General features: G+C 47.4%; 1 protein-coding gene across 1 annotated transcript in view; it reads right to left on the reverse strand.

Moving 5' to 3' along the window:
* Window positions 1–509: 509 nt before the first annotated feature.
* LOC107107967 (V-type proton ATPase catalytic subunit A-like) overlaps window positions 510–22,376 on the reverse strand; it is a 30,327-nt gene continuing 8,460 nt past the window's right edge. Inside the window, exons 3-15 of the mRNA XM_015408343.1 lie at window positions 17,060–17,188; window positions 15,740–15,954; window positions 15,335–15,472; window positions 12,977–13,128; window positions 12,223–12,385; window positions 10,120–10,228; window positions 9,234–9,356; window positions 8,287–8,401; window positions 5,593–5,656; window positions 5,297–5,500; window positions 4,082–4,176; window positions 2,394–2,565; window positions 510–803 (exon numbers count right to left, since the gene is read on the reverse strand). Of these exons, the coding sequence (XP_015263829.1) occupies window positions 711–803; window positions 2,394–2,565; window positions 4,082–4,176; window positions 5,297–5,500; window positions 5,593–5,656; window positions 8,287–8,401; window positions 9,234–9,356; window positions 10,120–10,228; window positions 12,223–12,385; window positions 12,977–13,128; window positions 15,335–15,472; window positions 15,740–15,954; window positions 17,060–17,188 (1,772 nt within the window). The 3' untranslated portion in view covers window positions 510–710. The remainder of the gene's footprint in view (window positions 804–2,393; window positions 2,566–4,081; window positions 4,177–5,296; window positions 5,501–5,592; window positions 5,657–8,286; window positions 8,402–9,233; window positions 9,357–10,119; window positions 10,229–12,222; window positions 12,386–12,976; window positions 13,129–15,334; window positions 15,473–15,739; window positions 15,955–17,059; window positions 17,189–22,376) is intronic.

Here is a 22,376-nt window from a genome sequence, read left to right on the forward strand (position 1 = left end):
AAGAAATAAATATGTCAAAATAGGAGATAAATATGTAAAAGTATCTTTTCTAATTGTGGGGAAAGCTACCTTTACACATTTATCTGCTATTCTGACATATTTCTTGCTTTACAATTGTTGACCTTATAACCTGAGCTTGTTGTTTAGTTTTGCCTTTGCACATCTTCATCATATGACATGTTAATTTGCTGTGCAGCCCGTCTATAAGTTTGAACCTTACCTACCATTCCAATTAATTTGAAAAAGTGTGCATGCACACGAGAGCTCATACCTTGAATAAAACTTCGTTGGTCTTAAAGGTGCCCCTGGGCTCTAAATTTGTTTTAATGTTGTTGTTTTTGTTTCGTAAGCCACCTTGGGCAGGTTCCTGGAGAGGCAGCATAACATTTTTCTAAATAAATAAATAATGATCCCCCCACCACACAAAAACCCTTTCAATAAATAATTGTGCTAAATTTATTCAGGCAATGAAATTTGGTTTTCTTGGACCAAATGTACACATAGTCCCACCCAAAACTTTACACCCAGACACTTCGCTTGTGATGCTACAACCCAGCCAAGCAGCCATATGGAAGCTTCCAGACAGGATCTGGTGATGCCACATCCCAGCCAAACGTTCCCAATGAAGAAGGGCCACTTAGCAAGAGTTCCTGTGGCGCCCCACCCGGTGGGCCAAGTCCCAAGTCATTCATCCTCTTCCCATTCTCCTTTCAGTCCTCCAAGTTGCGGAACGCATTCTGCATTTCCTCATTAAGCTGGGCGTAGTCAGATTTGATCTTGGCCTCTCCATCCTTTACTGGATCCTTGGTAAAGAAATGAAGGAAGACTGTGTGTGTTATGGTCACACGGCAAGCTTACCGCGATTTGTTCCCACTGTAGATTTGATTGGGAATATTTTCTTTCAGGTTGGGATGACCACACATTCCTCCCTGAACTGCATGCATCGCGCAACAAGGCTCCGCGCACCGTTCAGACAGCTGCACCGCCACTTGGGTGGCACGGCTTTTTTTAAAAATTGGCTTTGCGCATGTGCATATACACATGGCCGAATCACCGCCGTACTCCCTTGTTCTTGCGGTCGCCCCCCCCCCCCGAACAGCAAACAAAATTAACCGGCAATGTACAACTGAGCGCTGGAATCTATATGTGTGCTTGAACAGTGATACATTGAATTTACTCAGTGCAGGATTGCTCATGCGCACAACAACGGAAGCTTGTAAAAAAAAACACATTGGGAGAAGGACGTTCAGATGACCTAATCACGATCATTGCAAGAGATGGCTGTCCAGATTGGCAAAATTGCAGATTCAAAGCACAAATATCTGAAAAGTACTTGATTTTCCGGGTGTCGGAAAGCTTGCTAGGGAACTGAGAGGATTGCGCGAGTGAGCCCACTTCGGAGCAGGAGATGGATGCGGCCGTCTGATCAGCAATTTTAAGTGCGAGAGAGAACAGCGGTGAAACCCAATCAAAATGACCGTGTGACCACGACCTTTAGAGTTCTGGACTAGGATCTGGGATACTCAGGTTTGAATCCCCACTCTGCCATAGAAGCTCACTGGGTGACTTTGGGCCAGTCACTCGCAGCCTAACTAGGGCTGTTGTGGGGATAAAATGGAGTAGGAGGAGAATGTAAACTTCCTTGGGGTGCGTGGAAGAGAAAAGCAGGGTATAAATGAAAAAAATAAAATAACATTTATGAGTGGCAGACTCATCAAAAAAAGGTTAAATTAGACAATGGATTGGCTTTTGAGAGAGGGGGGGGGAGGGAGAGACAGAGACAGAGAGAGAAGCCAGTGTGGCATAGCGGTTAAAGTGCTGACTAGGATCTAGGAGACCCAGGTTCAAATCCCCACTCTGTCATGGAAGTTTGCAGAGTGCCCATCGGCCTGCCAGTCTCTCTTTCAGCCTAACCCCATTTCACAAGGTTGTTCTGGGATAAACTGGAAAACAGAATGGTGTAAGCTGCTTTTGGGTCCTCATTGGGGAGAAAGGCAGGGTATATATACGGAAGGAAGGAAGGAAGGAAGGAAGGAAGGAAGGAAGGAAGGAAGGAAGGAAGGACTGAGCAAGAAGAGAGGAAGAGTCTGGAAATGGAAGAAAGAAAGACCAGCAGCCATTTTCATGGCCTCTTCTGACGTACAAGCCAGAAATCTGTGGTTGCCAACCTCCAGGTAGAGTTGGGAGATCTCCTGGAATTACAACTGAACTCCTTACTACAAAGATCAGTTCCCTTGGAGAACATGGGTACTTTGGAGGGTGAACTCTATGGCATTATACCCTGCTCCCTCCCTCTCTCATCCCCACCTTCAAAATCTCCAAGAATTTCCCAACCAGGAGCTGGCAACCCTGAAGCAGGTCGCCCCCCCCCCCACCGCCTATCCCTTCCTCACCTTGAACTTCATGGAGCTCAGTTTGTACATGATGTCATTAAGGTTCTCACGGATTATCCCCCACGTGATCTTGTTCTCGGACTGAGCTGTGGACTCCACTGCGTGGCGGGACAGGTCGTAGAAAGTAATCATATTTTGGAGCATGCCCACCGTCTTATAGAAAGGGCAAAACCTGGAACGGGATGGAGAGCAGGAAAGGGGAGGGGCAGCACAGTGAAGAGGCCACGTCTAAACGGCAAGCACACCAAGACACACGGACCCATCAAGGACAGGAGAGAGGCTAGGAAGGCACCCTCTTTCCTATCCCACCCATCCCCAGCATATTTAACTATATGGCTGTTAAGTCAAAACATGATCCTGTCTCTTGTGTAGCTAGAGATTTCTAGGAAATGCTTGCTCAAATGCATGTTTTAATATGTCTGGTGGGCCACCAGTGGTGGCTTCCAGACATAATGTACCTAGGGAGGTGGTGAGCTCCCACCACCACCACCCTTCCGGCAATCTGCAAGCAGTGACTGGATGAGCACTAGTTGTCAGGGATGCTCTAGGGGTGATCCTGCATTGAGCAGAGGGTTAGACCAGATGGCCTGTGTGGCCCCTTCCAACTCTGTGATTCTATGACCCTTAAGAGGAGATGGAAAGAAGCATCCCAAATGGAACATAGCCACTAAAGGAGAAAGACATCTGATGTTTTGCACCTGACAGCGAAGGGGGAACCTCAGTGGTCACCAGGCCATCCCCCCACCAGATCTGAGCCATCTTGGCAAACGTTTCACTTATTTACTCAGGAATTTGACTGAATTTGACTGAATTTAACTGGAGAGGAGGAGGAGGAAGAGAGATTGGATTTATACCCCACCCTTCACTCGGAGTCTCAGAGCGGCTTACAATCTCCTTTCCCTTCCCCTCCCCACAACAGACACCCTGTGGGGCTGAGTCCGAGGACTGCTTTTGAGAGAACAGCTCTGACAGAACTTGTGACTGACCCAAGGTCACACCAGCAGCTGCATGTGGAAGAGTGGGGAATCAAACCCGGTTCTCTGAGATTACAATCCGTGCTCTTAACCAGTACACCAAACTGGCTCTCAGGTCTTTAAGGTCTGCTCCTTTCCCTCCATTGCTTGCCTAATGGTTTATTTTTGACTGGGGTCCTACTGCCTAGTGTCCTGAGCCTTCTGTGGCTGAAAGGCAATTGAATTTTATAAATATACTTCTCCTAAGATCAGTTTTAAAGATTTGCCAAAGTGTTAACTTATCTGCAAAGCTATTGTGTTACCCATGCAATGTAGGAAGTATACCATGTTTTGCAACGGCACAGAGCAGGGGTCCCCAACGGGGTGCTCATGGGCACCATGCTGCCCACCAAGTGTTCTGAGGAAGTGGTTGGGGCCAGGTGGGGCTTTTGCCCAGCAAGGCTTCTCATTGACTATTAGAGATCTGTTTGGCTGTACTTTGGCAGCAGCTGCCAGCGGAGCACAAGGATCAACAGTGTTACTGAAGTTAAGCTGCGGCGGTCATTCTGCGGCTGGCTCCACCTCCTGTGGCAGCCATTGTGTTGCTGTGCCTACCATGCTGTCTCAGAATCCCAAATGTGCCTGCAGGCTCAAAAATGGGGACCTCTTTGCCACAGAGAATGCAGTGGTCTGCGGGCCAAAGGCTAATACAATATCTGGAGCAGCCTCTCTGACCTGTCGTAGGAAGAGTAGCCGTTTTGCTGCAGGAAGTCATCCTTGATCAGTTTGGCCACCTCAAGGGTGATCTTGTCAGCTTCGGCAAGGGAGGCCTGAATGTTAACAACAACAACAACAAAAAAGGCAGAACTAGGAGAGGCGAGGAGACAATCATCGGGGTTAGTGGCACGCGCCTGTCTGACTTCCTTTCTTTGACAACACACTCGATATCCAGTGCCCTTCCCCTAATAATTCCAGATATTGGGGGGGGGGGTGTCCAGATTGGCCTGTGATTTCCCAGTATTGACAACAAAGCACTGTGTGTGTTCATGCTTGCTGCCTCTTTCTGCATTGCAGGCACAGGGCTTTCCGAACTACTTCGTTCATTTGGATTGCAGGATGGAGGGGACAAGGATCTGCAAGGAAACCAGGACCCAGCGAGCATCCCTCAAGTCTCATCCTGTGCCACCTGCTCCTGCCCAGGGCTGGCATCAGCATACCCTGAAGTGGGGCAGCCGCCAGGGCTTTTGACAGGGCTTTTGGCCCACTGTCACAGACACTCCCCCACTGTTTACCTCCCCTCCACCTGACCATGGGCCTTTCCCTGCCAATTTGCTTGCAAGCACTCCACCGCCCATGCTCCTATCCAGGGGTCATTTCCTGCAGTAAAGAGCCCAGGGGGCGGGCACATGCAACAAGCCCCGCCCCCTGCTCCCAGCAGCCTCGGGCCACGAGGAGCACAAGGATCTGTGTGTCTGTCCCCACCATAACTAGCAATCCAAAACAGTCCAGTGGAGCCTGAGCAGTGGGTGTTGCCTTCTGACACACTTCCGGTGATACCAGGGGGTGTGGCATATGCAAATAAGTTATGCTAATGAGTTATGCTAATGAACTCCTGCACCTCTTTTTCTACTAAATGAACCCTGCTCCTATCTTCCCAGCATGTGGAGCACAGAAGCAGCACTCCTGGTGGCCATAACAGCTGCACGCACCAGCCAGTGCTGTTGAGGAACGGGCATGAATGTCATGCAGGCTACTGTAAGTGCAGTTAGTGGGAGGATTTGCAGCTGGGTGGGAACACACACAGGTGGTTGGTTGAAAAGGGAGGCATTAGGTTGCCTGGTAACGGGCAGAAGGGAGTCCATGGAACCAGCACTGCTCCTGCCTCATACCTTCCCCTCCCCAAGTCTTCTACCTGTGCATGTTTACAGTGGGTCCCCTTCTCTTCCTCACCTTCCCAACCAGCTGGACGATCTCTGCCAGGTCTTCCTCCTCCTGAAGGATCTCTTTGGCCTTGGTGCGCAAGGCGACAAACTCGGGATAATGCCGTTCGTAGTGTTCGTCCAGCGCCCGCATGTACTTGCTGTAGCTGATGAGCCAGTTGACGGAGGGGAAGTGCTTCCGCTGGGCCAGTTTTTTGTCCAGGCCCCAGAAGACCTGCATTGGGGACCACAAGGAAAGTGAGAGCTTGGCCAGACCATGCAAGGTAATGCACACCTGAAGAACTGGCGGTGATAAAGGAGACTTACCTGGACGATCCCCAGGGTTGCTGAGGTCACTGGGTCAGAGAAGTCACCACCAGGAGGGGACACCCTAGGACCACATGGGAAAGGAAGCTGAATGTCAGCTAAGGCTCAGCTGAAAATCTGGTCCTGCTCCTTGTTGGCTCACTGCAGCCAAGTGTGCAGCCAGCTCTAAAAGGATAGATCATGCATGAAGCTGCCATATAGTGAGGTCCATCGAGGACTGTACGGTCTGCTCAGACTGGAAGTGGCTGTGGCTCTCCAAGGTCTAGGTAGACATCTTTCACATTACCTCCTACCAGGGCTATTTTTGGGCAGGAACGCACAGGAACGGAGTTCCGGCTGGCTCCTGAGTTGGCCACGCCCAGCAGGAACTCATTAGTATAATAGGCCACACCCAACAGCAGAAACTCTTTAGGATTGGCTACATTAGGGGTGTGTGGCGTAACATGCAAAGGAGTTCCTGCTACAAAAAAAGCCCTGGGTTTTGACAACAAACAAGGTAAACAGAATAAGAAGAGAAAGGTGGGTGTGGCTGGATGTCGACCCTTCTGATAACATGGGGGTGCAGCCTAATATGCTAATGAGCTATGCTGTCGTGGGTGTGGCTGGATATGCTAATGAGTTTCTGTTGTTGGGTGTGGCCTATTATGCTAATGAGTCCCTGCTGGGCTTTTTCTACAAAAAGAGCCCTGCCTCCTACCAGGGATTGAACTTGGGCTTTTCTGCAGGCCACAGTGATGCTCTGTCTCTGAGCCACAAATAACACATTCACATGCCTCTCAGAAGTCTGAAATGCATCCATGGGTAACATGTTGCATATCTTCATTTGAAACTGCTTTATCCAGCCACTGGTCCATCGAGCTCAGTAATGTCTACTGTGACTGATCTCCAAGGTCTAAAGCAGATCTCTTCCTTGTTTTTTTAAAATAGGATATGCCAGGGATTCAATTTGGGATTAAATTCTGCATGCAAAACATGTTCTCTCCCACTAAGCTTTGGCCCCTACCTTTCTTTGTCTAGAGACACCAGGAATGGAACATGGGATGCAAAGCATGCAAAGCATGGCCTTGGCCATCAAGATGCAGCCTCATCTCAAAAATGAACAGGAGCCTGGGGGCATCTTAAAGACGTGCTTTTAATCTAACATAAAAACATGCTTTTAATCTATCATAAACTTTTGTTGGCTACAGCCTACTTTGTCAGATATAATGCAAAAAGTCCCATGTTCAATCCCTGGGTCTCCCGTTAAAAGGATCAGGTGGTAGATGATGTGAAAGACCACTACTAGAGACCCCGGAAGAGTCAAAGGGCCATGAAATACAGGAAGTACTTTGAGAACTGTAATTATATTAAGTATAAAAGTAATCAAGGCACCAACAGAGGCTATTCACAAGAGCAAAAACTGGCTGTTTCCCTTGTTTTGCTAAGCTAGTTAACAGTAGAAATGGAACCCCAGATTTTAACAAGGAACATAAAACCTATAATGACTAAAAGGAATCCCAAGTCTCAGAACACAGGGAGATGCTCACTTTCAAGTACTGTAAATGAGCACGTGCAGAATTTCATACACATTTGCCTTTCACACCTGTTGAGAGTCAGTACATTTTGTACTTGGGAATCTATACCAGTGTATGAAAATGGGATCAGCCCTTGCCCCTGTTCACCTGTTAAACTCACAAACTATAGTAGAGCCAGTTTGGTGTAGTGGTTAGGAGCGCAGACTCTAACCTGGGAGAACTGGGTTTGATTCCCCACTCCTCCACATGCAGCTGCTGGTGTGACCTTGGATCAGTCATACGTTCTCTCAGAGCTGTTCTCTCAAGGGCAGTTCTCAGCCCCACCTACCTCACAGGGTGCTTGTTGTGAGAGCGGTTCTCTCAAGGGCAGTCCTTGAAAGAGCTCTCTCAGCCGCACCCACTTCACAGGGTGTCTGTTGTGGGGAGGGGAAGGGGAAGGAGATTGTAAACTGCTCTGAGACTCCTTCGGGTAATGAAGGGCGGGGTATAAATCCAATCTCTTCTTCTCCTAGTACTTCCTGTTTCATGATCTCAAACCGAAACAGAAGATCTCTGGCTTAGAGGAGCAGTTTAAGGAAGAGTTTCTTTTCCTCAGATTGCTCCCCGGTAGTGGGCAGAAGGAAGCCCCTGGACATTGTCAAAGGGGGCAAGAGAGTCTATAATGTTTGAATGCATGGCTCCATATGATTGTTTTCTGGATTTTACCTGGGAAAACAACAATATAACATTGGCTCGTGCATACTAGGTTGCATACTTTTAGCCCCTCTTTTGTGCATTACACCCCTGTAAGGAGGACATCCAGTGGTGTCAGATGTAGCCCAGGAGGGCTTGGAGGTTAGGTTGCCATCGTCTCCTCCACGCACAAGAGAGCATTTTCTGCATGGATATCCTCCAATCTGGCCCAATGAGCTTTTTAAAAAAAATACATCAGGTTCTCTCCACTCCACAGAAACCCGCCTGTCATCTTCATCCAACTTTTTGATTGAAGTGTTGAAACAGACGCATGTAATCAATTACTTGCATAATAGCCAGACAGTTTTAATCTGTTAAAAAGATCTTTGCTGGCTTAGCAACCTTTGTCGGAATCGCTTTGATTCTCACGTTCTCTCCTTTTCCAGTCAGACTTTGCAGCTAGACGGAGAGAGAGGAGAAGAGGAGGAGGAGACAAAAGGGAACTTACGCTCCGACAATGCTGACGCTCCCTTCCCGCTCCGGGCTGCCCAAGCACTTGACACGCCCGGCTCGCTCATAGAAAGATGCCAGTCGGGCACCCAGATAGGCTGGGTAGCCACTGTCTGAAATCAAAAGAGGCCAATATTCATATCAGGAATTCCGAGGAGGCCAGCCAAAGGAGCTTTCTTTTGTAAACTGAGGTCACCACAGGACAGTACGTTGGTGTGCCTCGTTTTCAGGCAGATGCTTCCTATAGACCTTTAAGTCAAGATTTATCTTTTTAGTTTCTTTGGCAAGCCAGCCACTGGAAACTAGAAATGGTAACCACGCATGGTTAGTTCTGACTCTGTTCATTGGTTCAGGTAGCAACGAGTAACCAAAGAGGAGAGGCTCAGGCAAGTGATCCGTAGTTTGAGAAATGGGATGTCAACACATATTTTTCACCTAAACCATCTTGGGTTTGCTGTGAGCTGAAGAAAGATGGCATGGGAGTGATTTAATTCACAAATAAATGCTGGCAGGCACGCTTCAGCCTATAACATAAATCATGTGGCCTTACAGTGTAAGGAGAAGAAAGGCTTGGACAATGAAGATTGCTAATAATAATTAAGTGCCATCATAGCTGCTTTGGAGGGTGGACTCTATGGCATTGTACCTGGCTGAGGTCCCTCCCCTTCCTAAACCCCGCCTTCCCCAGGCTCCACTCCCAAAATCTTCACGTATTTTCAAGCTCAGAACTGGCAACCCCTAGGCATCAAGTTGCAACCAATTTATGGTGACCCCTCATGGAGTTTTCAGGCCAAGAGATGAACAGAAGGGGTCCACCATTGCCTTCCACCCTAGTCTTCCTTGGTAGTCTCTCAGCCATTACTAACCATGGCCAACTCTGTGTCGTTTCCAAGCTCTCACAAGCTTGGGCTAGTCAGGGATATTCAGGCTGCTGAAGGTAGTTACCTGCAGGCATTTCAGCCAAACGCCCGGAGATTTCACGAAGTGCCTCGGCCCAGCGGGAGGTGGAGTCAGCCATCATGCTGACATGGTATCCCATGTCACGGAAGTACTCCGAGAGGGTGATCCCTACAAGAGACAGGGCAGATGAGACTAAAGAAGAAAGGTACATTGCAAGAGGACATCTGAAGAGGAAGCAATGTGAAGAAGAGAACCAAGCCGTGCAGGGAAGAAAAGAACCCCACTACCATTGTATCGCCCAGTCTCACCTCGGAGAAGACCAGCTTACCTCAAATATGGGAGGGATGTAAGAATGTAAAACCCTTTCTGGATCGGACTGTCTAGTTCAACGTCCTGTTTCAAATAGTAGCCAAAACAGGTACTTTCTAAAAGGTACATCATTATTTCTCCTTTAAAATGCTAATAGCAGGAGAGGAGAGTTTGTTTTGAATAACCAAACCGAGTGGACAAAACCTCCTGCCCTGTCTCTGCACGGCTTCAAGACAGCCAGCGTGGTATAGTGGTTAAAAGCAACGGACTCTAATCTGGAGAACCAGGTTCAATTCCGCACTCCTCCACATGAAGCCAGCTGGGTGACCTTGGGTCAGTCACAACTCTTTCAGAGCTCTTCAGCCCAAAAAACAAGTCTAGCTTGCCACCTAGTGGAGCATGATGCTAAAAGAGCTAGAACTTCAGGCTGCCAGGCAATCTTAGGATTTCCCGGCTGGCTATATTACACACATTGCCATACAATAATTAATTATTATTCAAAGACACACTGAGGCTGCATAAGCCTGGTTAGTATTTTATGGGCAGAATGGTCATGCAATATTCATCTCATCTGTTTGAGCCCATTATCACCTATGAATAGACAAGAAAAGAGCAGCTGCACCTGTGTATATAGAGGCCTCTCTGGCAGCTACAGGCATGTTGGATGTATTGGCGACGAGCGCAGTACGTTTCATGATGGTCTCCGTCTTGCCATCCACTTCCATAGTAAGCTAAGGGAGAGAGAAGGAAGCCAAGCTTGGAGAAAAGAAGACATGGCAGGGGAAAGACACAGACTACGGAGGGGAAATTGGAGAAGGCTACAGGGGGGAACTGGAGGGGAGTAAGAGATGGGGGAAAGAGCCATGCTTCCTTCCAAAAGTTTGGGCTGATGCACACAGTTCTCCCTTCCTCTGCTTGATCTCACAACCACCCACGATCTCACAACAAAAGCAGGTACTGAAAGAAGTCATTTTCTGACATTACATCTGTGCATATGGAGAACCTCCCAACTACACATAAATCCTCCTGATATGCATTGCCATGTTGTCTGAATGGCAATGTATGCAATTTGTGTATGCAGGAGCTGCGGTGGCTCAAGTGGTTAAGACTCTGAACTGCAGGCTGTGGAAGGTCGGTAGTTCAGCAGTTCGAGACCCGGGTGCCGCATGAATGGAGTGAGCTCCCGTCTCTAGTTCCAGCTCCTGCCAACCTAGCAGTTCGAAAGCAAGAAATTGCAAGTAGATCAATAGGTACCACTTTGGTGGGAAGGTAACAGCGTTCCGTGCGCCTGGGTGTTTAGTCATGCCGGCCACATGACCACGGAAACGTCTTCGGACAGTGCTGGCTCTTCGGCTTTGAAACGGAGATGAGCACCGCAACCCTAGAGTCGGACTCGACTGGCTTTCGAGCAAGGGAACCTTTACCTTTACCTTACAGCTTTGGTATGTGCAAATGACTATATTTTTTTCATGGTTCTGGTTCACATGTCCCAAAGCTTCAGGCAGGCAGCCACGTTGGTCTGCGGTAGAAGAGCAACTTTCAAGTCCAGTAGCACCAAGACGGCCAACAAGATTTTCAGGGTGTCAGTTTTCCAGAGCCCTGACTTGGACAGCCCAGTCTAGTCTGATCTTGTCAGATCCCAGAAGCTAAGCAGGGTCAGCCCCGGCCAGTATTTGGAAGGCAGACCTCCAAGGAATATCAGGGCCATGAGATGGAAGCAGGTCATGGCCAACCACCTCTGAACGTCTCTTGCCCTGAAAACCCCAAAGGGTCATCATAAGTCAGCTGTGACTTGACGGCACTTTCCACCACCGCCAGCTTTTGACAGTCAAAGCTCTGTCAAGGGGAGCTTTAACCCTTGTAAAATTATACCCTGTTGGTCTTTAAGGTACTACTTGTAGTGTATTCAAAGCTGCCTTGAATGCATGATATGTTGTGAAACATCTAATTGAAGTGTAATGTAAAGCTTCGTCCTGGGCTAGGATCCAAATCCATCCAATCGTGTTACTAGCCCAGGACTAACCCTAACCCTAACCCTAGCCCAGGAAGCACCTAACCAATCACTTTCAAGCAAGTTCCCTGAGTGGGAACATCCGTGATTGGTCCTTATGTGAACAACCTTATTGGCTGTTCTGGCTATCAGATGTTGATCCGTGTTGGAGTTGTGTTCAAGTTGAAGAATAAAGTTGTGTTCTTGCTGAATCACTCTCCGACTGCTTTGTTAAGCGAGCGACTTAACACTACTGGACTCAAATCTTGCTCATGGGCCAAAGCTGTATGTGTTGCCCTTGTTCAGGCAGCATGGCAACTGCAAACACTGGGAGCACTGCAGGTAGCAAAAGCTCCCAATATGTACCATATGTACAATATGTAAAGCTCCCAATACATACTGAATCCCCAGTATGTGCAGATGTAGCATCTGAAAAAGACTAGTGAGGGACTGGCCATTGGCCACCAAGTTTGCTCTTTGACCAAGTAGGAACCTGAGTCTCCCCAGTTATAGTCCACCATTTCAGCCATTACACTACACTGTCTCTTGTGATCCCAGCTCCAAACCCTGACCCTCCAGCCAAAGGGCCTTGTCCAATTACTGCTGTTCAGAATAGACAGAGCTAGGCTAGATGAGTCACTATCAGCCATCAGACAAGTGGAACACTGGGAGGGTATGTCTGTCTTGGCCTTAGGTAACATGGGGATTCCTCACCCACTTCCCTGTGACTCTCACCTCGGGGAAGTCCCTCAGCACCTCTGACATCTCATTGCCCCGTTCCCCGCAGCCCACATAGATGATGACGTCACTGTTGGAGTACTTGGAGAGCGACTGTGAAATGACTGTCTTGCCGCACCCAAAGGCTCCTGGGATGGCCGTGGTCCCACCTTGAACACACCTGTGTGAAGAAATGGAAAAAGAGAGGAGAACGTGCAGAAACTCTGCATCTCTGCTACCCCCAGAAGGAATGAGAATCAAGAGACTTTGAGACAGCGGCCTCAGTTGCAATGATCACATGACTGTGTTCCACATTACAAAAGAGGGACCCGGTACTATTTCCAGATTTGTGCCAGAAGTGACACTGCAACATAGGGGATGCCAGTCAGGTAGGTCTCTGCCCCCAAAACTCTCCCACTGCTTCCAGCTTCAGGCTTGCAACCCTTGTCTACATGGTTGGCAGGGCTGCCAACCTCCAGGTGAGGCTTGGAGATCTCCTGGAATTACAACTGATCTCCAGACGAAAGAGATCAATTCCCTTGAAGACAATGGCTGCTTTGGAGGGTGAACGCTGTAGCCTGCTGAGGTCCCTAACCCAAACCGAGCCTTCTTCATGCTCTGCCCCCAAATTTCCAGGGATTTCCCTCACCCAGAGTTGGCTACCCTAATAGTTGGCTCAGAGAGGATTGGGGGGCCACCAGAAAACCACAAGGAGGCAGCCCTGATGGCATCTTTGTCTACATGTCAGCTGAGTCAGGAAAGGAAGGCTTACGGGAAGAGGGCATCAAGAACTCTCTGGCCAGTCAGCAGTGGGTGATTGGCTGGCAGCTTCTCTGCAACAGGCCGGATTTGCCTCACAGGCCACACCTGCACCATCGTCAGTTTCTCCTTCTCTCCCTCAAAGTCCAGCTCCAACACCACATCCTTGGGAAGGGGTAGGGGTGAAGTCAGACAGAGGTGATATAATATGGTGGTTAAACAAATAAGCTGCAGCCAAGGAGGTCGGTGGTTTATCTATTTATTTAAACATTTATACCCTGCTTTTCTTTCTATGGTAAACAGAAACATCTTACCATATCATTGTCCCCTCCTCCATTTTATCCTCACATAAACAATCACATGAGGTGGGTTAGACTGAGAGAGTGACTTGACTATAGCAATCATAAGAGAGCGTGTATTCGAACTTGGGTTTCCCAGATCCTAGTCTAACACTCTAACCATTACACCATATTGCTTCAAATCTTACCTCAGCCATAAACACACTGGACAGCCATCGGTCACTCTCTCAGCACCACCCTCATCCTGCTGCTGTCACGATGGGGGAATAATAATACCGGCCTTACTTACAGGCCCGTTGTGAGGAAACCTTGATTATATATATGAAGCAATGTGAACCCTGAATATGCTATATATGTACTACTTGTTACTAGCCAAAAGAGATGGTACGGGATAACCGACAGTGAGAACCATTTGGGGGAAAATATCTAAAGACTCCTCTGTCTGACTAACAAAGCAGGCATAATTAAAGAAATCTTAGTCAATTAATCCTTTGAGTTTAAATCTGCAAAACTGGCATAGGAACAAAACCATCATTTTTTTCATATAAGACATGGCGCGGCAAGACTTCCCCAAGCTAGACGGAAAATACTGGCTGTCCTGGCTCATGAAGGTCTCCGAGCGGCCAGAAAATGAGTAAGCTGGCATATAAAATAGATTTCAAAAACAGTCTTTATTCTTCAAGAGGAATAATTCTTTGGGAGGAAAATAGGCTATTTGCTGTTTCCAGAAATAGATATTCTGATCTTAACTGAAAGGATGTTTTTTTCTGTAATAATTTTTTATTTTCTGTTTGTTGTTTAAATTTAAAAATATTTAAATGGAAGAAAATGTGTTGCCTCCTGACTGAGGGACAGGAATGGGAATGCTACTTCTAAGACTTTGGGCTCTTCTGCATTCTCATTTTCATCGCTTGTGTGATCCTATTGCTTCAGGTTGTCTTTTTTCTTTTCCACACGGCTTTTCTCCCTCTAGCGGTTGATTCGATATTACAACACACTGTGCCCGGCATATGCAGGTTTTAATGCCGGACATACACAGATATAATATTGAAATGACCACTAGAGGGAGCAAGACACCTGTGGAAAAGAAAAGAAAAAAGAACCAGGTGGGACACAAAGCAACAAAAATGAGAAGGCGGAAGAGCCAGTGCCTACTTCTAGATGAGTATATTAAACATATTTTTTCCAATGGCTGTCTGATTGATCAGAGTAATAATTCCAGAGGAGTAGCCATGTTAGTATGTTGCCGATAATTAAATAGTTGTCTTGGGTCATGTTCAAAGCAAATATGTTTTTACAAGTGAGGGACCTATGACACCCTTCTCCCCCCCCTCACTTTCCAGCCTGCCCACTGCTGCTTCTACTCACCCAGTTTATACATGTTGATGCCACTCCTGACTCTTGGCAGGCAGGCAGTAGGTTGACACAGCTAAAGACATTAAGGCAGCCCAGGGAAGGGCCAGTATCTCTGCCAGATAGCTCGCAGAGGCGCCCGCCCCAGAAGGGGAGGGGAGGAGTGTCTGCAGGAGGATGCTCCACCCATGTTGTGTGGGACAATTGCCCTCACAAGAGAAGAAACAGTCCATCAAAATGGTGGCCATTTCTTCCACCACCTTCATGTTCTAATAATTTATTCCCTCTGAGAGCCAGTTTGGTATAGCAGAAGTGTGTGGACTCTAATCTGGGAGAACCGGGTTTGATTCCCCACTCCTCCACTTGCACTTGGCTGGATGACCTTGGGCAAGCCATAGTTCTGGCACAACTGTTCTTGAAAAAGAGCAGTTTCTGTCAGAGCTCTCTCAGCCCCATCTACCTCACAGGGTACCTGTTGTGGGGAAAGGAGATTGTAAGCCGCTCTGAGACTCTGAGTAAAGGGCGGGGTACAAATCCAATCTTTCTCCTTCTTCTTCTTTATTTGGCTTTTTGTGCAATCCTGGGATTCACACCAGTTTGCACAAACATCTCCCTTTCCTGTACTTGACTGCAGTGTGCAGAATCAACAATCCTCATGCAGAGGTTCCCTATTTCGAATTAGACACATGATTCTACCATAAGCAGGAAGAACATCCTACCGAGATATCGTAGTTTCCAGCTGGAGCAATATGAGTCACAGTGCCCCGGCACCGGGATGGCACCATAATCTTATGTTTGATGAGAGAGTTTTCTTGCACAAATCCATAAATATCCCCACCGGTTAAATGGCTTCCAACCTAAAGATGAGAGGAAAAGAGAACAGGAATGTTAAGAGTTTTAAAATAAGTTTCTAGTCCTTGTGATGGGATTATGTGGCTACCCCCCACCCAGGTCAAGTAAAATATTTGCATAATGCATCATTGTACAGTTTAAGTTACAGTTTCAGAATTAGGCTTTCCTCAGTAGTAGAACTGGTTATTTGATTCTGTGCAACAGAAGCCGAGATGGCTCATCATGTACTGAAACCTGGCTACCACCAGCTCAGTTAGGTTTCTGTCTCTTACCCGGATGTTTGGACTTGGGGTGAAGTCCCATTTGAGGTCCCGGGACAAAGCCGAGATATTGATGCCCCGAGGGATGTAGATGCTCTTGGTGAGTTCTGTGATGTCCTTCAGGGGACGTTGGATCCCATCAAAGATGGAGCCCATGATGCCAGGGCCAAGCTCCACCGACAGCGGCTTGCCAGTCCGTAGTACCGGATCCCCTACACAGACCCCCGCTGTGGCAAATGCTCAGGGAAACACCTTTGACTGAGAAAAGAGGGAAGGCAGGGAAGCAAGGAGAGGGTACACAGGAGGCTGCCTTATACCAAGTCAGACCCTTGGGCTATCAAGGTCAGTATTGTCTCCTCTGGACTGGGAGTGGCTTTCTGGTAGAAGTCTTTCACATGTGACCTACTGCCTGGTCCTGGAGGTGCTGGGGATTGAACCTGGGACCTTCTGCATGCCAAGCAACTGCTTTGCCACTGAGCCATGGCTCACCCCCTCGGCAGTGGAGCTGCAAGGCCGGCGGTGGCGGCTGGGACCGTTGGGGACGGGGTGTGTGGCCTTATGACACACTTCCGGCGATGTCAGGGGGTGTGGCCTTATGACACACTTCCGGTGATGTCAGGGGGTGTGGCATATGCTAATGAGTTATGCTAATGAGTTCCCCTAGGTCTTTTTCTACGAAACGACCCCTGCATGCACATATTTATTTATTTGTCTCCCCAATGGGAAGACATCACTCTCCTCTCCTCCATTTCATCCTCACAACAATCCTGTGGTGTATGTTAGCCTGAGAGTGTGTAACTGGCCCAAGGTCACCCAGCAAGTTTCTAAGGCAGAGTGGGAATTCCAGCCTGGGTCTCCCAGATGCTAGTCTGATACATGAACCACTACACCATGCTGGCAAGAGAATACCTGCATATCATCTGTACAAGCTTAATGGTGGACCTGTAATAGAAGTGCAACTTTTTGGAATGATAATCATAGTCCCCGGTACAGCTTTGAGAAATGGCTGCATTTCTTCATGCTACAGGCAATCAGGTTGATAAGCCCATAGCTAAGAACCTGGAGATTTGAAAAGGATAATGAGGAACTCCTTCAAAATCTAGGGTCAAATCAGAGATGGCCTAGGCAACCAGGAACACATGAGACGTGTGTTGTAGGAGAGTGAGGACCAAAGAGGGTTTACTGAGATGGGAACAGAAGTCCAGAAATCAAGTGCAGGAGGGGGCAGGACTGTAATCAAAATCAAGGGGAGGTGTAGTACGAAGGCAGATGGTGAAGGAAACAAAGAGCCAGCAAAACAGAAGAAAACATAAAATCTTTAAGGAAGGATACAGGTCTCCTCGTACACCTGGACAGTGGCCAAGTCTCCCTCCAGACGGATTATCTCACCTACCAGCTCGGCATGGCCCACACGTACCAGCTCATACATGGCAGCTCCAGACATCTTGCAGGCGATCACCACTGGCAACAGGAGAGAAGAAGAGGAGGGAGATCTTATGCAGGGGGCTGTTGTATCCCAGCCTGTGACAGAGTCAGGACAGTGAGACGATTGCCCAACTTGCAGCCCTGGTCTACCCCTCCTCGTCTTCTTATTAATCTTTTTAAAAAGCCTTTTAAGTTTGCAACATGTCAGTTTCCATTTAAAGCCCCCCCCCCCCCGGAAAAAAAAATTTTTATAAAAAAATCTTGTTAAAAGAACATAATCAACAGTGATGGTTAGTGCTTCTCAGACCAGTATAACCCCAAACTTCATTGCCCTGTGCTCCAGTGACCCTGGAAAGAAATCTCTCTCTTTTTTTTTTTTGAAAGAAATCTCTCAATGACTGTGGACCATGGTAGGACTCTTAAAGAAGACCAAGGGCATATTCAGAAAGTGAGAATTAATTAATGAAGATGTAAAAACTCTGAACTTAAAAAGGAGTGCAAGACATTTCTGATGCTATTAATTCACAAACAAACATTGAAGAAGAGCACTTGGGCTTGACAAAGAGGGTGAGAGTTGCTTCTGTTGATTATGAGCTAGTTCGTTTGTTTTTTAAGAGGGGGCAACGGGGGCTTATGTCAAGACTCAGATAGGCCCTGTCAGGCTGTGCCAAGATGCTGAGTCTTGGACCCATTCCCTGGATACTCTTTATAAGTCAACAGGATCAGCTAGCAATGTACCTTTTGATTATAATGCTCCTGTACAGATCTATGGTGAGGCCTCATTTGTGCAGTTCTGGTCACTGTATCTCAAAAATGACATCACAGTGCTAGAAAAAGTACAGAAGAAGGTAACCAAGATGTTTAAGGGAATGGAGCACCTTTACTATGAGGAAAGGCTGAAGAGTCTGGGATTTTCCAGTTTAGAAAAGGGATGACCGGGGGGGGGGATGATAGAGATTTATAAGATTATGTGCAGGGTAGAGAGAGTGGACAGAAATAACCAGGGGTCATTTCCTGCAGGAGTGCACAGGAGTGGAGCTCCGGCAGTAAAGAGTCCAGGGGGCGGGCACATGCAACAAGCCCCGCCCCCTGCTCCCAGCAGCCCCGGGAAACGAGGAGCAAAAAGCAGCCAGGCAAATTGCAGTGGGTGTTGCCTTCTGACACACTTCTGGTGGTGTCAGGGTGTGTGGCATATGCAAATAAGTTATCCTAATGAGTTATGCTAATGAGCTCCTGCACCTCTTTTTCTACCAAATGACCCCTGGAAATAACTCATTCTCCCTCTCTCCAAATACTAAAACTCAAGGGCATCCAATGAAGTTGATGGGCAGTAGATTCAGAACAGACAAAAGGAAATACTTCTTTACTCCATGAGTGATTAACATGTGGAAATCTCTGCCAGAGGATGTAGTGACGATCATAGGCATAGACAGCTTTAAAAGGGGATTAGTCAGATTCATGGAGGAAAGGTCTATCATTGGCTATTAGCCATGGTGACTGAAGGGAATTTCTGCATTCAGAGGCAGAGCCAAAAGGCAACATCAGGGGAAGGCCTCAGCCCCTATGCCCTGTTCACTGGATGTGCAGGACAACTGGTTGGCCACAGTGTGAGACAGGATGCTGGACCAGATGGACTACTGGTCTGATCCAGCAGGGATGTTCTTATGTTATTAGGATTCTTTGTCAGGTGTTCTGCCCACAACTCTTTATCTACTGATTATTCTCAATTATTTGCGCTCACTAGGATTTATGTGTAGTTATTAAAAATACTCATGATTTAAACTGATCAGTTTAGAAAACCCTGGCCGTTATACTGAAAATCACTGGGTAACGCTGCCTAAACCCTGTCAGTTCTGAATAGGATAGCTGATGGAGGGAAGGGGGGCAGAAGCCACAGAGGCAGCTGGCTCGCTGTTATGAACGCAGATACAAAGCCATAAACTTCTGGTATAATACAAGAGAGCCAGGATCAAAGCATGAAAGGGGGTGGATTCTCTTGTTGGTGCCAGGTAGTTTATCTATTGGAGTAACAATCCTAGACATAGGGGGACTGGGAAGTAAAGGTTTTTAAACACCGTCTTTGTTCTTGACAAAGCTCAGTGCAAGGCAGAAACTTTGAAGGGTAAGGGGATGTGAGATAACTGAGGCAGCTGAGGACCAAGACAGCCCTTGGGATAGCTCTTAGATATATAAGGATGCTGGACAGATGTTGCTTTGTGACTAAAGAACACGTTTTATTTTCCCTGCATCTGCATGATCAAACATGTTCTGTGAATTCCATGTTAGGAACTTTATCCGGGGCATGTGCAGGACCAGTGTGGATCAGGACCGCAGTGCAAGAGGAAAGGGAACTTAAGCCTTCCCCAGGGGCAGACTGGTGAGGAAAAATGGCCCTGAAAGAGCCACCAGCCCATCTTGATGCAGCCTGCAAAGCAGGGATGGAGCACCTCTTTGGCCAGTTCTGAGCATTAGGTGCCTAGCCAAGCTGGGTGGCCAGGCAAGGTGGAACTGGTTGGGCCTCGCTTTCACTGTGGCGAGGCCAGCTGGGCCCATCCTGTCCTTCGCCGTGGCAAGGATGGGAAAGGGTGGCCCAGAATGGCACATTCTTCACCATGACAAGCCCCCACACCTCCAGCTTGTGCCTACCTCTCTCTTTCCGTTTGGGTGGTGTGGGAAGGGGGGGTGGCCCTGAGGTTCAGGCGGTCCAGTGGTGGGGTGGTTCCCCAAGCCATTGACCCATCAGGAATCTTTCTGGTGGCCTTAATGGCCAATCTGCCCCTGGCCTTCTCCCCATGCTGTTTTAGGTCAGGGAAACTAGCCCAGGAGGCACTCTTTGCCCCACTGGGGGAAATTATGTGTACCCCATCAGTGCATGTAGATCCCCAATGGGATAAATAGCACCCTCAGGTCCATTTCAGGTCAGGGAAATAGCACAGTAGGGAAGACTGAAGCACCCTCTCCCTGTGTGTTGTCGTCCTGATCGAAATTGGGCCCACATGTCCCTGGGATTAAGTTCCCACTATAGAACTCAAAAAGGATGTTTGAGCACATGGAACCGAAGGGGGAAAACATAACATGCAATTAGGCTCGGAGAAGTTAGGGCTGATGGGTCTCTCGCTATAGAGGAGACCTGCTATCGGCATCTCCTGCTGCTACTCAGAAGGACATCAGGAAGAAGGGGGAGAGGAAAATAAAGGGGAATTTGGCATGGTTCCGACACCATTACATCACTTCCGCTAAGAACCCAGAAGTGACGTCTGTGGCAAGAAATATTAGAAAGATGGAAGGTTTGGGTTTAAAATGAACAAAATAGTTTACAAAATCCATATACATATCTGTCTCTGCCCTTGCTAGAAAAAAAACAGGCTTGACCTTTCTTTCACTGAAGATGTAACACATCCAATTCCCAGGGAAACTCCACAGATGTGAAACTTGCCAATACCCCCAATTTCCCAGGCAATAAAAGGTGTGGCAGCTGGTAGACTTCAATCCAAAATGCAAAATTCCTGGGATACAGGATTTCACAAAAATCCCGCTTTCATCTCAGCAATGACATGTCCCTGGGATTAAGTTCCCAGTATAGAACTCAAAAGGGATGTTTGAGCACATGGAACCGAAGGGGGAAAACGTAACATGCAATTAGGCTCTGAGAAGTTAGGGCTGATGGGTCTCTCGCTATAGAGGAGACCTGCTATCGGCATCTCCTGCTGCTACTCAGAAGGACATCAGGAAGAAGGGGGAGAGGAAAATAAAGGGGAATTTGGCATGGTTCCGACACCATTACATCACTTCCGCTAAGAACCCAGAAGTGACGTCTGTGGCAAGAAATATTAGAAAGATGGAAGGTTTGGGTTTAAAATGAACAAAATAGTTTACAAAATCCATATACATATCTGTCTCTGCCCTTGCTAGAAAAAAAACAGGCTTGACCTTTCTTTCACTGAAGATGTAACACATCCAATTCCCAGGGAAACTCCACAGATGTGAAACTTGCCAATACCCCCAATTTCCCAGGCAATAAAAGGTGTGGCAGCTGGTAGACTTCAATCCAAAATGCAAAATTCCTGGGATACAGGATTTCACAAAAATCCCGCTTTCATCTCAGCAATGACACCAAAAGGACAGTTTGTTTGAATCAATATAAGTCTTTATAAGTGTGAGATCCACAATTTAAAGACAATAACAATTGCAGCTGGACCTAATCTAATATGCGATCGCAGAGACAACAGGATTTCACATACCTTAGAAGATAACTTTGAAGTAGCAATCTGGTAGCTTCAAAGAACCTGTAGCCCCAAATGGTGGGAACCCCAGTGAAACGTAGAAGCTAAAGAGAGACTTGGACAAACATCTGTATGGGAAGGGAGTCTCACAGTCAGCCTCCATCACAGGTAAACATCCACCTCATACATGGAAATTGTGGAAGGTTTTAATTCTTTGGCTGTTTTGTATGAGAGGAAGTCAGCTTCATCTCAGATCGTTCGAGCACAAAAACATGAACACAGGAAACAGCTGTATAGTAGTCCTGTACAAACAACCCTTCCACACATGAAATGAACACACTGAGAGTGGGAAAGGACACAAGTGTATTGGCCTCACTCCCCCACCTCCATGTTATTGCCAACAGTTCCTATGTGTGGGTGCTGTGTCCCCACAATTAGGGTGCCAACCTCCAGGTGGTGGCTGGAGATCCCCTGAAATGACAACTGATCTCCTGGCCAGAGTTCCCTCTAAGCTACGCTAGGGGGTGCTGGCACACAAAATTTTTAACTCCAGCTCAGGGATTTTAGGCTTCTGCAATTTCCCCTTCCATTGGAAACAATGGAGGATGGTGGCACCTTCTTCTGAGGCCCACAGACTTGGAGGTTAGACCCGTTCTCCAGTGGCCAGGTCTACCAATATAGTGGAAAGGGGAGGGTAGACCTGTTCTCTGAAGGCTTGGTCGATCCCTATAGAGGACAGCATGTCCTGTAATGAAATTTAACTTGATTCTGTTTTCTCTTATAACGTTTAAGTTATTCTTAAAATATAGTTTAAATATAGTTTAAAATAATTCATTCTGGGATTTTTACAAGGTTATGGAAATGATTAAAAAACCTAATCTTCTTCGTGGTCTCTGTGCTTCACACCAATGGGTTTAGTGCGCCTGCGCTGACCCGACCGGTGCTGTAGCAAGCTATGTTTCAAAGGATTTTCGCGCGAGTCCCACTGAGCATGCGCAGGA

Source organism: Gekko japonicus, unplaced genomic scaffold, assembly GCF_001447785.1.
Source record: "Gekko japonicus isolate JY-2015 unplaced genomic scaffold, Gekko_japonicus_V1.1 scaffold457, whole genome shotgun sequence".
Taxonomy (NCBI): domain Eukaryota; kingdom Metazoa; phylum Chordata; class Lepidosauria; order Squamata; family Gekkonidae; genus Gekko; species Gekko japonicus.